This window comes from Dipteris shenzhenensis, chromosome 17 (genome assembly GCF_047967505.1).
Source record: "Dipteris shenzhenensis isolate YYH24624 ecotype China chromosome 17, Dip_SZ_1.0, whole genome shotgun sequence".
NCBI lineage: Eukaryota > Viridiplantae > Streptophyta > Polypodiopsida > Gleicheniales > Dipteridaceae > Dipteris > Dipteris shenzhenensis.
In genome coordinates, this window is record NC_141612.1 from 48,644,944 (window position 1) to 48,658,568 (window position 13,625).

Genomic DNA, 13,625 nt, shown 5'->3' on the forward strand with positions numbered 1-13,625 from the left:
TTCCAGAAGATGATGAACTCAGATGTGCAGCCGAAGAAAAGGAAGCCTGACGATGGGGATAGGGATGTTGAAGCTAACAAGCGACCAAATGTCACTTTTCAAGATCAGCCCTCAAATCCCCTATGGTCAGCGGCAGCAGTCTAACACGATTCCGGGACCGACTCAAGGTAATAATTTTCAGTCCATGGTTTCCGGACAGCAAGGAGTTTTGGCAAACCCGGTTCAACCAGGTTATTTTGGTGGTGGTTCAGTGTTTCAGGCTATGGTAAGCCCACAAGCCCAATTTTCAGGTATGCCTGCTAGTCAAACAGTTGGGTTTCAGCCTAGTTTACAGCCCATGGGACAGAACATGATGTATGCAAATGTTGGAGCAGCCCCAGGCACCTGTTTATGACAATTTGGCACCTCAAGGGAAGTTGAAGGACTTTAAAGAGGTAGGTGTGGCCGTGAAATTTGAGACATTCAATGGGGTGCAGGACAAACTTAAGGCCTTGACCTTTTTACAGCAATTTGATGCAGCCTACACAGGAGGAAACTTCACAGAATCATCCAAAGTACGCCGGGCTGCAAGTTTTCTAAAGGGGAATGCACTTCAGTGGTGGACCACTATGCTTATGCAGAGCACCGCACCAAACACGTGGGTAGGTTTCAAGCAAGTGTTTTCAACTGTGTGGCTTACCACGACTTTTGAAGTGGATATCATGAATATCATGACTGCTTGGCATGAGCTGAATTCCAAAAATTGCCGTAATTTGGAGCAGTATAACAGCAAGTTTTGGGCGACTTTGTTGCCTGTTAGCTCCTACCGGGATATCATGAATATCATGACTGCTTGGCATGAGCTGAATTCCAATAATTGCCCTAATTTGGAGGAGTATAATAGCAAGTTTTGGGCGACTTTGTTGCCTGTTAGCTCCTACCGGATTGTTCCTTTCACTGAGCACGTTGAGAAATATTGCTACGAGCTGCCTAAGGAGTTGAGAGACTACTGCACGAAGACTCAAGTCTCCAATATGTCTCAGCTTATTGAGAATGCTAGCACGGCATATGCTTTGATGCAAGGGAGGACTTCAAGGTTCACAGGTGGATAGAAGCAGGAAGCTAAGAAAGATGGCACAGATAAGAAAACTAGGTTCTGATTTTCCGAAATAGAGAAGAAGGCCGATTGTCAAAAGGATGAGCGTAATCGCTCGTCTCTAGAGAAACGACGCGCTTTATATGAAGCTGGTAAATGTTTTATTTGCAAAGAGAAGGGACATCGGTCTAGAAATTGTCCCAACCGTAAGAGGAAAGAGCCGTCTAGCCACGGAATGTTCCGAAGGGCAAGAGTTCCTGGTTCCATAGCAAGTTGTTTACGGCTGGTTTTGTATAGCGATGTATACAGGTACTTGTAAGAAGAATTTTGTATGGCAGAGTCTGCCACTCTTTTTGGCATCCGATTCTGGATGATGTATACGGTTTGCAGGATAGTGTTTTCCCTGCTACTTTTGGATGCTCTTTTGTCATCATGTTTCAACAAAATGAGATTGCTATTTTTGTCATGAGGTTTCGACAAAAATAAGAATGCTATTTTTGCCATGAGGTTTCGGTAAAATATGCATGTTATTCTTATCATGAGGATTCGACAAGATGAGAATGCTCTTTTTTGTCATGTGGTTTCGACAAAAAGAGAATGAATTCCCCTAGACCTTGGTTCCGGATGCACAATTCCTGGAAGTGGTCTATGTCGTGCATTGTTGGCCGTGATTACGTGGTGTACTAATCACAATGGGTGTAATAGTCGCTTGGTTTGCAATGCTATACGCATTTGTTATCTGCAGCTCTACAAATCGTATATGCATTGTTGGTGATCTGTTGGCAACATGTTTGGTTGTCCACTTAGATTTAGATTTGATATCTCAAGTACTTCGGATGTTCATGATGTATGACTAGTGTGGGTTTGAAGAGATGGCCATAGGTGGGTAAAGCATGCATGAACTATCCCTCGGAAGTATAGTCTGAGTATCTATGTGCATGCATTAAGTGTTTACATATGCTTATGATGTACCACTGACAGTGGGTCCTTAGGGATGGCCATATGTGAGGTGGAACGGACATCGTGGGAAGCATATTGTTTGTGAGTGCATGTATGCATGTATGCATGTATATAGATTGTTTGCTTGTCTTTTGCCTAACAAACATTTAGTGTTTCCACTTGGTTTTCTTTTGCAGGCAATCGAGGACGTTTGCCTTCTTTCAAGAGGGGGGTATGTCACAAAGACGAGAGATTTTGGGACTTTTGATTTGCGACTCCCGTAATTTACGCGTAATTGCCTTTAGCCTCTGGGACGCGAGGGTCCGGCCATGGGACGGGACTTGGGGAATTTAAATTCCTAGTGTGCCCTTGTAAATAGTGAATGTACGCCCAGTTACTAGGCAATTAATTCCTAGGGCCAAAGAGTGGTGCAATTAAAAAACTGCTTTTAGGGGCCAAAAGAGTGGTGCAATTAAAAAACACTGCTTTTTGGAGCCTAGGGCTTTAAAGTGGGAGGGAGCCCTTCTTTTGGACGCAATTGGACAAATCAGTTCCAAAGGAGCCAGATCATCAGTTTCAGGTGTTCCAGAGCCTACCAGGGAACTTCGTTTTTACCCAGGGGTTTCAAGTGATCCACGGTCTGCCAAGGAAATTCGTTTTTACCCAGGGGCCAGTTTCAGGTGTTCCAGAGCCTGCCAAGGAAATCGTTTTTACCCAGGGGTCAATTTCAGGTGATCCAGGGGCCTGCCAGAGAAATTCGTTTTTACCTAGGGGCCAATTTCAAGTGTTCCAGAGCCTGCCAGGGAAATTCCTTTTTACCCGGGGGGCAGTTCCAAGTGATCCAGGGCTTGCCAGAGCAAATCGCAATTGATCCAAGAGTCTGTTGCGGGTGGCGATTTCTGCCAAGGTGTCTGTTCCAGTTTGCAATTTGCTTTTGGGCTCTTCCAGGCTGTTTCAAGTGCCTACAATTGGTTCTAGGGCTGCTCCAGGAGTTCTGGACCTAACCAAGTTGCTCCGGGTGAACTGCAACTTGCTTTTTTCAGGCTTTCAGGCTCTACATGAGATTTAGACCTGATTTTCTCGAGCTTTCTGGGTGTTGTGGCTGGTTTTGGTATCTTTTCAGGCGTGGTTGGTCTATTCTAGGCTGCTTCTGGGCTGTGCCAAAGCGGAATCAGCTTATCTCCACAGGAACTAGGGTTTTTCAGCCAGGGTGGATTCCGAGTAGAAAAGGGCTTGTCTTTGCCTGTTTTTGCCGTTTCTTGATTGGTTGTTGGCTAGTCATTGCGTTTGGGTTTCTTTCCTCACGAAGAAGGGTTGATTTATGCTCTTGGGCAGTGGCCAGGGAGACTATAGATTAAAGAAACTCGCTGGAAAGTGTTTGGTTGTTTGATTGCACTAGAGTTCAACTGTTGAGGGCTTTGTCTTGCAGTTGTTCAGCCGTGTTTGGCTGGTTGGGCACTTGGATGTGTGATTGCAGGAGTGGTTCAGACAGTGGATGCTATTTAGGTCTCTATTGCATACTTTGGTTGGCTAAGGATATAGGATTGTCTAGTGATTGGATGTTGTTTACCGTTTGAAGTTGCGCAGGGAATTACAAGGTGGGCTGGACAAGGAGTCTGCCGGCGTTGGTTTGCCTGTGGTGCAGCTGCCCAGAGACCTTTGTAATCGGCCGCTTGGCTTCAAATGAATGTTAAATAAATACCGCAAGGGGCACCAACGTTTGGGACCAATCGGTGTCTTGTTTCTGAGTAAAAGCGCTCTAGCTCCCCTGTGATTTGTTTTGTGGTGCATATTTACTTGTCTATTTACTGTAAACAATCGTAGAATGATTGTTGCAGAGAGCGTTTGATAAAAAGAAAGGATGAAAATAGTGGATCACCAAAGACTCTATGATTTCTATCCATCCATAAAGTCCATAGGGTCCAATAGCGCACCCATACAAAAAATAAATCAAAATCCTGTCTCTGTGGATGAAAACCAAACAACCAGAAAAATCTGCCAAAAGTAACAATAGGAAATCGCGCTCGAAGCCTCTGTCGGATGAGAGCAATGAGATCAGATGTATGTGGACAGAACCAAAAAATGTGAAGCACTGATTCAGTAGAGTGCTGGCATCTGTGACAGACAGCTGAAGCAATATGTCTGTGTGCGAGTAACTGTCCGGATGGAAAAATTCCAAGGAGAACTCGCCATAGGAAAAGCTGTTGTCGAAGAGGGACTTTGTAATGCCAAAGGAGACGCAGCCTTTTTCTCCACCACTTCATTGAACAATCCATATGCCAAACAGTATTTGCTCTGTGAGAAATCCAAGGTGGAGGTAATAACACTTTATACAGAGATGACACTGTGATATGTGAGAGCTTCAAAGGACGGGCGTAAGGAAGGAGAGCATAAAATCCAATCCTCAAGCCGATTCTGAAGTTCCAAATGAGGTACCGGCAAGTACGGTTGGAGCATTGCTTTAATTCTATGCCATAAAGGACGATAATGAGCTCCCAATCCATATTTGCGAGCAGCCATAGAAAAAGATAAAATTGTGCCATCATCCTGAAGTACATCCGCCACAAATGAAATGCCTTTGAAGGAGAGAAAATAACAACGTCTGGGTTCTTGTATGGCCAAAGGAGGGTGGAATACTTTAGACCAAAAAATATTCTCTACCCTCAAGGAGTTGCCCGATAGAGAGTCCCTGCCATGCCATTCCAAGTGGGATAAGATGTGTTTCCAATCAAGAAGCAGACGAGAGACAAAAGGGCAGCCTCTGATACACACACACACACACACACACACACACACACACACACACACACACACATATACATATACATATACATATGTATGTATGTATGTATGTATATGTATGTGTGTGTGTGTGTGTGTGTATATATATATGTATGTATACACACACACACACACATATATATATGAAGTAGGAAGCAACTATTACCTCCTATCAACATCGTATACGAGATGCCCACTCCCACGTAGACAACACTACGTGACAAGGCGAGGCGGTAATACACAAGGCGGGGTGGTGGAGGACCCCGATTGTCAGAGTCAGCTGAGCCTATTGCAGTAACAGAGAAAGAGTCAAATGATGATGGCTACAGCCGTCCAAAACCTCAGCTTGAAGAAGAGTCGGATGATGATGGACATAGCACCACGAATGTCAGAAGGTCTGATACACTGTAATGCACCTCTCTCTCTGATGACCTGTAGGTGTGAATGATTGTAAATGCGATACGTAGTAGCCAATGTGAATTCATGTATATAAAGTCCTAGAGTCCTAGGAGTTTGCATCGATCTTGCTACCAAGGCATCAATGGTGCATAGATGCGGCCTTTGAACCAGTTGTATATCATTGCTGGTTTTGGCCAAGTAATAGAAGAAAATAATTGCCAATTTGTGTGCATACATCTCTCTCTCTCTCTCTCTCTCTCTCTCTCTCTCTCTCTCGTGTGCCATAGCTCGTGCTGGAGCCCCGCCATGGCTGCGTGAAGAGCACACCCTGTGATCTGCTCAGCCCGTGCCCCATAGCTCGTCCCTGGAAAACAACAGAGCGTTACCCTGATTAATACTATGGTTGAAAACAACAGAGCGTTACCCTGATCTTGGGGAAACCCGTCATCCGAAAGACAGCATCTGTAACATTTTGGATCAGAGCATCTGTGCTTTTTCAGATCACGCAGGTCATTTGACAAAAAGGCCGACTATCATCTGTGTGTTCCATCATCTGTACTATCATCTGTGTGTTCCGTCATCTGTCAGGGGGCCGACTTCATCTGTTTTTTTCAGATCCCGCAAGCCACCTGTGTGTTAGGTGTGCAGTCATCTGTCATCTCCCACAGCAAGGGGCGACTGTCATCTTTCTTAAGATAGTAGCCACCTCTGGACTATTCCTTTTGCTCCCATTGCAAACAGTGTTAGTAAACAGTAATTCTTTTCTGCTAAGACAGATGGGAACTCCTTTCAAGACTCTCTTCAGACTGAACAAGAAGAATGACTTGGTCACACCACTCCCGAAAGCATATGTCACAAAAAACAGTAAGAGAATTGATATGCTCATGGACATGTTCCGAGAGCTTCAAGCTGAGAATTTTCAACTGAAAAAAACAGTTACTCAACTCCAAAGCAAAGTGCATGTGCTAGAAAGTGCTATGGAAGCAGGCTGCAAGCAATTACAAGAGGGTGCCCAGCAACTAGAACAGTTGCAAAATCTGATGCAAAACAAGGGAAAGACTAAGGAGAAAGCCAAACTGGAAGAGTCCAAGCAATGGGTAGAGATTGCCTCCAAGTTCCCCCCTACGGAAGCTGCAAGTGAGCCTAAATCCCAACAAACACACAGTAACACCCCATCAAAGGAGGACATGCAGGAGCGAAAGGAAAGAGAAAAGCGCGCCCAAAATCTAGTGATTCGTGGACTCCCGGAAGTGGAAAAGGAAAGCCCCCCACCTTGGCGAAGGAGGTGGCAGGTTTCTTTGCTCAACACTTCTGGCAGTCTATGGAGCCCATCTGATTGGGAGGATGCAAGAGGGCATGCCCAACAAGAGAGCCATTGTATGCACGGTGATGGATACCAGGAAGAGGGCTATCATTCTTGACAGTAGCAGGATTTATCTCAAAGGTTCCCCCTATTATGTCAGCGAAGATCGCACCCCGAAATAGCAAGAAGCCAGAAGGAAGCAATATGCAGAAAGACAAATGAGACAAGGCAAGTTGTCCCCTACTCAAGAAAGCAACCAGGATGCCGGTACGAGACCCATGGGACATACACGTCGTTACAAGTGATGTTTTCGAATTGTAGAGGTTTCCCTTGGAATAAGGGAGTCAGTATTAATGCATTCATACAGGGAGCAGATATAGTTTTCCTGGGGGAAACTTGGGAAAGCGAGCTTTGCAGAATCCCAAAAATACCGGGATATGTGGTACATATAGTCTACCAAAAACAAATTGGGAAGAGAGGCCAAGGAGGAGTGGCATGCATGATCCAGGAACACTTAGCAGACAAAATCAGCATGTACAGAGCTGATAAGCACAAGAGGTTTATATGGCTGAAACTGGAATGTGGTGACTACCCTCTCTTCTTGGCAGGATGTTATATACCTCACCATGAGTCCCCTTTCTATGCTCGGAATGGAATAGACTCAAGTGATGCATTTGAATCACTATGCCTAGACATTGCAGAACTGAAAGACATTGGCAGGTAATAGTCATGGGAGACCTCAATGCTAGAATTGGACAGTCGCAATTCCAACCTATTATGCACGATGAATTGGATAAAGAAGCTGCAATTAGATGCCTTGTGGCACAAGACATCAGAAGATGATACTGTAAATGTGCAAGGAAGAGCACTCAAGTGTATGATGAATGGGCTGCATATGCCAATTTTGAATGGGATGCAACGCTTTCCAAGGACCAACAAGATGACATGCTTCTCTGCCAACGGGGGACATAGTGTCCTTGATTATGTCCTGGCTCATATCAATGCTCTACATGATATAGAAACTTTCAGGATAGAAGAGAAGTACCCTGAGTCAGACCATCTCCCACTATGGTTGACTCTTGGTATTCCAACTAAAAGAGAAGTGCAGAAATTTGCAGCCACTTCAAGAGACTTCCGTATAGATCAAGACAAGCAGAAAGACTATGCCATCACGCTAGATGCAAAACTGAATGCAATGGCAATCACACCCACATGGGAAGCCCTCAGAAAAGCTGTCCTTGACACTGCAACACAGGTTTTTGGAGAAATTTCCCAGGACAAAAAGAAGAGACATAAAGGGCTGCCCCACAAGAAATGGTATGATGATGACTGCAAGCAACTACGCAGTGAGCTGAAACATATTTCTGATATTAACCTCTACAGACAGAAGGAAAAGCAATACAATGCCCTCACGAGGAAGAAGAAAAGAAATTACATTTTAGAAAGGGAAAAATCTGATTTGCTTACATTCATCAAGAATCCCAGAAAGGGGTGGAAACTAGTTAAGGGCCAGAAGAAAAAGGTCATGAGCAATATCTCTGATGAGGAAATGCTGGAGTATGTCACCAAGCTCTATAATCATGCCAATGCCACAGAAATGGGAAAAGAAACAATGTCATATGCTTCAGCCAGCCCTTTCACTTTTGAAGATGTTGAAGCGGGGTTGAAAAAGATGGCAAATGGCAAGGCCTCTGACCACATGCACATGTGTGCTGAACTCTTCAAATGGATAGAAGACAGGGCACGACAATGGCTATCCCACATACTGACAAACACTTTACATCATGGCTTCCCTCCAGATTGGCAAGAGAATTGGGTTCCGCCTCTATTCAAAGGAGGAGACAAAAATTCAGTCACCAATTACAGGACTATAATGGTCAGTCCCACACTAGCTAAACTTTTTAGCACAGTGCTTGAGGCAAAAATCAGCAATTGGGCTGAAGACACCAAGAAGAGGGCCATTGGCCAAGCAGGCTTCCGTAAAGAACGTAGAACTGCAGATCACCTGGTCACATTAAGAGTACTCATGGATGAGAGCACGCTCAAAGAAGAAACTCTTCTGTGTTGCTTTGTAGATTTCAAGAAGGCATTTGATACAGTCCCGAGATGTGGCCTATGGAAAAGAATGCAAGACCTCGGAGTCCCTCTGGCACTAAGGGTAGGCATCTCTCGCATATACGAGAAGGTATCATGCAGACTCAGGCAAGAACATTGACTGTCAACCGCCTTCCAAAGTAATATGGGGGTGAAACAAGGTTGCCCTCTTTCACCCACATTGTTTGGAATATGCATTGACAAGCTAGAAGAACTGATTAATGAATTTGCAGCAGAAGAAGGGATACAAGGGCAGCAGAAGAAGGGATACAAGGGCCCAAGCTTGGGCTATGGACAATACTATTGCTCCTATATGCAGATCACGTGGTTCTTTTCGCTAATGACCCTGACTCCATGCATCAACTATTATAGGTACTACAGGTCTTTTGCATGGAAAGTGGGCTGCAAGTTAACACTGCCAAAACCAAAATGATGGCAGTATGCACCACCCGACCTGAACATCCCCCGGTTATTAGCTTTGAGGGGCAGCCCATTGAATATGTCGATACCTTTAAATATTTGGGAATTGACATACCAGCCGATCACAGATGGTGGCAATGTGCACAAAGAAGGCTGGATACAAGTTGGGGGAAGTACTATCAATTTGAAAACGACTGTAGGCACACTGACACCCGGAACTGGAAGATTTGGAATATGTTGTTTGATGCATATGTGGTTCAAACAGTGTTATATGGAGTAGAAGCATGGAGGGGCAGCATCTCTCTCTCTCCACATGGAAGGAGATTGAAAAAATGCAGAAAGCTTTCCTACGAAGACATCTAGGAGTCAAGGCGACTACCCCTTATTCAGTCCTTTTATTGGAAACGCGCAAGCGGCCAATTGAATTCCATGCAGTACCTAGTGGAAGTATAACAAATGCCAAAAGAAAGATTGCCACATAGAGCATGGACTGCTAGTATGAAACTTCAAAAGAATCATAAAAGCAAGATCATCTGCACACGATGGGGGACAGATATAAGGAACTAGTTCAGCAGATGGAAAAGTGGAATCATACCTAACTATGCCCCCTGAAAAGGTCAAGATGCAAGAATTCCAGTTGTCCCTACTATGCACTCTACAAACCCAATGGTTGACAGACCAAGCTAGAATACTATCAAGATCAAATAAATCCTTTATGCTGGTCATCTTTCATGACACCAGATGCCCCTGCTCAGCCGTACATCAGTACTCCCATACCTCTTCTCTATCGCAGGAATATTGCCAAATTCCGCACACAGTCACATACCTTGGCAATAGAGATAGAAGCTTGGCTAAATCTGCCGCGACATGTCACAGTTTGCAGATTCTGTGATTCGCAGACAGTAGAGACAGAGGCACATATAGCCCTACATTGCCCCCGATATGCACACATTAGAGACGACTATCAGCAGATACTGGCAGACACCACTCAGATCTCATCAGTTCTCTCCACTGCCTCTCCGGTAGCATTGGGATCTTTTGTCACTCGTCTTTTTGTACCGTCAAGAACTTGAAAATTCTTGACCCCTCCACAGTGGAGGAGATTTTTGTACTGAGAATTAGGTCCCATGGGTCATTTTTGGCCCCCCGAGGACGATAATAAAATTCTACTTCTCTCTCTCTCTCTCTCTCTCTCTCTCTCTCTCTCTCTCTCTATATATATATATATATATATATATATATATGTACATATACATATATGCATACATACATATAGATACACTTTACACACACACACACACACACACATATACACACTCTCTTTTTAAGTGAAATCTTATTTTAAGTGACCTGATGGTTAACCTTGGGAAGACCAAGGTCATGATCTTCAACACCTCTTACGCAGTGCTTCACCGACATAGCTATACATACCACTGTCAACCAGTGGAGATTGTGCAGTCCTACACATACTTGGGTGCAGTTTCCACAGGGCCAGTTTTCACAATGACCCACGCAGCCAGAGCACGACTCACATGAGGGCATGGTGCCTTGGCCCGACTAGAGTGACAATGCTTCCAGGTGCACTTCGAGGATCCACCGACGAAGTGTTGGCTTTTCGACACTCTAGTGAGGCCGACCGCCATGTATGCGGCACCTTTTTGGGGGGGTGATATTTCAGCAGCAGAATGGAAGAGATTCGAGCGACTACAGGTGATTATGGGCTCCAGGATGATTCGGAGTAAGCCCTCGGCCCCCCATCAAAAAGTACAGACAGAGTTTGCCATGACCCTTCTCCACGTTGATGCCATTTTTCAGACAATGACCTTCCTCCACAGAGTTTGGGACCTACCTCGTGAGAGAATTCCGAGGCTGGCACTAGAGTCCTCTATACAACTATCTGAGAGTGGGACAGGTACAGTCTGGTTTGCACGCGTCACCGCATGGTTTGCCAATCATGGCATTCAAATGGATTGGCTTCCCCCTTTTCAGTATAGCATGGATGCACCGCTCGAGTCGATCCCACGAGATGAGATTAACCACATCATACGGTTAGATCTCCTCCAACTCCACACATCTCGCACTTTGAGGGGGACGAGGAGTTCCCCACCAAGACCCAGCTCTACTATGATCACTTTTTGAGAGTATCGGAAGATGGGCTCATCATCAGACCTCAGTACCTGGAGGACAGAGGAGTCTCACACGCACTGAGGATTGCCACCGGACAGATGTGGGTCTCGTCCCATCAGTTGACGATTGAGACAGGGAGAGCTGCACGCATACCCAGAGAGCAACGGACTTGCAGGTTGTGCATGATGGGGGCAATCAAGACAAAGAAGCACTTTCTGTGTGTCTACCCAGTCTACTACGAGATCCGAGGGCGCTACCACTACCTTTTTCAAGAGGGGTACGGCTTCGGCCCACTCTCACGACTGATCCACTTCCAAGATCAGGTCTATATTGGGCTCTACTTGATGGAGATGCGGCGACACTGGGAGATACACTACGACATATCAGAGAGGAGGAGGGTGGGACCTTCGCACCACAGGGTACCGAGGTAAACCGAGCGCAAAGACAGGTCATGAATTTCTATGCATTAGACTCACTCTGGGATAGAGGAGGAGGAACTAGCCGACATGAGAGATATATGGATCAGTGGAGGAAGCCGACACAGCACTGCCAGACGAGGGGCACGGAGACCGTACACAGCGCAACAGGCGACCAGAGCACACACAATCAAGGTTCGACCTATTTCAGCTCTCCTTAGGGGAGATTGACTGAGGCGAGGCATCACCCTTGACATAGCCCATCGGATCCAGAGATCAAGGAGACCACGTCCTCCACCACCACGGGAGACATCCCGATACATGCAAATACGTGAGCTCTTTGCATCTCATCCGAGAGCCATCATGGAGCCTGGATACATGGAGCCGATTCATGCACTTGGGATTCTAGCTCTGAGCACTTGATATCTTCATGCCACTCTCATGCTATTTTGCTACCTTTTTTGCTATTTTGTACTAGTATAGCATTTTTAGTACTCAGCAAGTGCCTTAGTGAGCCCTTTTCCCCGGCCCACAGTGGTTTGTATGAGCTACTTGATTCCGTACTTTGTCCCATAGGCCCGCGAGGCCTCTTGCGGACATTAATATATCTTTCTTTCTTTCTGTGGGAAACCTCAGAAGAGGTGAAAACCCACCATGAAATACAAAAGTAAAAAGATTATATGTATATGTGTGTGTATATATACACACACACCCATACATATACATATACATATATATGTAAATACACACACACACACACACACATATATATATGTATGTGTGTGTATACATAAATGCATACATACATACATACATACATATGTATATATGGACTCATACAACTAATACTTTATTAAAAGACGGATAGCTACTGCCCCTTGCACAAAATCCCAAACACATTGTGCACTGCAAACCTACAATAAGATGTTAGCCACCACACCACCACTTATGTAAACCTACAGACAAGATGTTGCCCACCCCATTCTAAGTACTTGAACCCTCCTATGTTCGTTCGACACAAAATAATTGGACTATTGGCTGCCTATGAATCGAGATACTCTTGTGTCTATTTGGCAAAAAAACCTGTATTTGTGGCAGTAAGTCCTAAACCCCTACTCCATGAACAACATAAGTATTACAAAGTTTGGACAAAAAAATTATGATTCCTTGGGCCTCTCTAGTTAGTACGATGTGATTAATGGCAGCAATCAACCACATAGAGACAAGAGATGATGTGACAGGCCATTTGATAAAATGATAGAATTATGATTCTAAGTGCCAAAATTTTAATCCTTAAATGCAAAGAAATACTTTGAAAGCTCCAGTATTGTACTTAAAAGAAAAAGAAAACCATGATGAGTATCCCCATTACTATTAGAGCCATCCTTTGTTTGAGAAAGGCATGAAACTAAAAATACACATGAAGCCGCAACATAAGAATTTACTAAACTTAGTAGTAAAAATGCTTTCAGTTACAAAGTCTTTAAGAACCTTATTAAGACTGCCTACACTCTTAATGTCATTGGTGTCTGCTCACAAACCTTCCAATGTGAGAAGTCAATTATGTTCTATGGAATCCCAACTTCCCAACATCTAAAAAGCCATACGCACAAACACATTCTCATTAATCTTCCATGATGCTGTGAATTTTTAAATTTTTAGCTCCTTCAAAAACAACTGCTATAACATAAAACTCAAAGCTGCACAAGCATGGTGAGACAGTTGGCATACCTTCCAATCAGAATAGACTAGAGTTTCATTCAAATCCAACACAATAGTGAAAACGTGTTGCTCTTGTGGAGCAAGATCTGGTAGAAGTTTGTCGGATAAAGGTGCTGCAAAACCCTTAAAAGCGATCCAAAGCAAAATTTTATCAAATTTGAAGTTAAATGTCAAATAAGTGCAACGTACATCAAGTTGATACTGTGGATGCACTTACATAAACTTTACTGCATTTTTTGGTGACAGGATCTTAGCAATTGGTCTAGTGTCTTTTTTACTTTCTGTTTGTTTGGGTTTTTGGTTTTTTTATTTTGAGGGGGCAGGGGAAGGGAGAGGGTGGGGGGGGATG

At 44.4% G+C, this 13,625-nt stretch overlaps 1 protein-coding gene across 1 annotated transcript in view; it reads right to left on the reverse strand.

Moving 5' to 3' along the window:
- TIM50 (Haloacid dehalogenase-like hydrolase (HAD) superfamily protein) overlaps positions 1 to 13,625 on the reverse strand; it is a 58,459-nt gene that overhangs the window by 16,364 nt on the left and 28,470 nt on the right. The window contains exon 5 of the mRNA XM_087388111.1: positions 13,286 to 13,399. Within this exon, the coding sequence (XP_087244237.1) occupies positions 13,286 to 13,399 (114 nt within the window). The remainder of the gene's footprint in view (positions 1 to 13,285; positions 13,400 to 13,625) is intronic.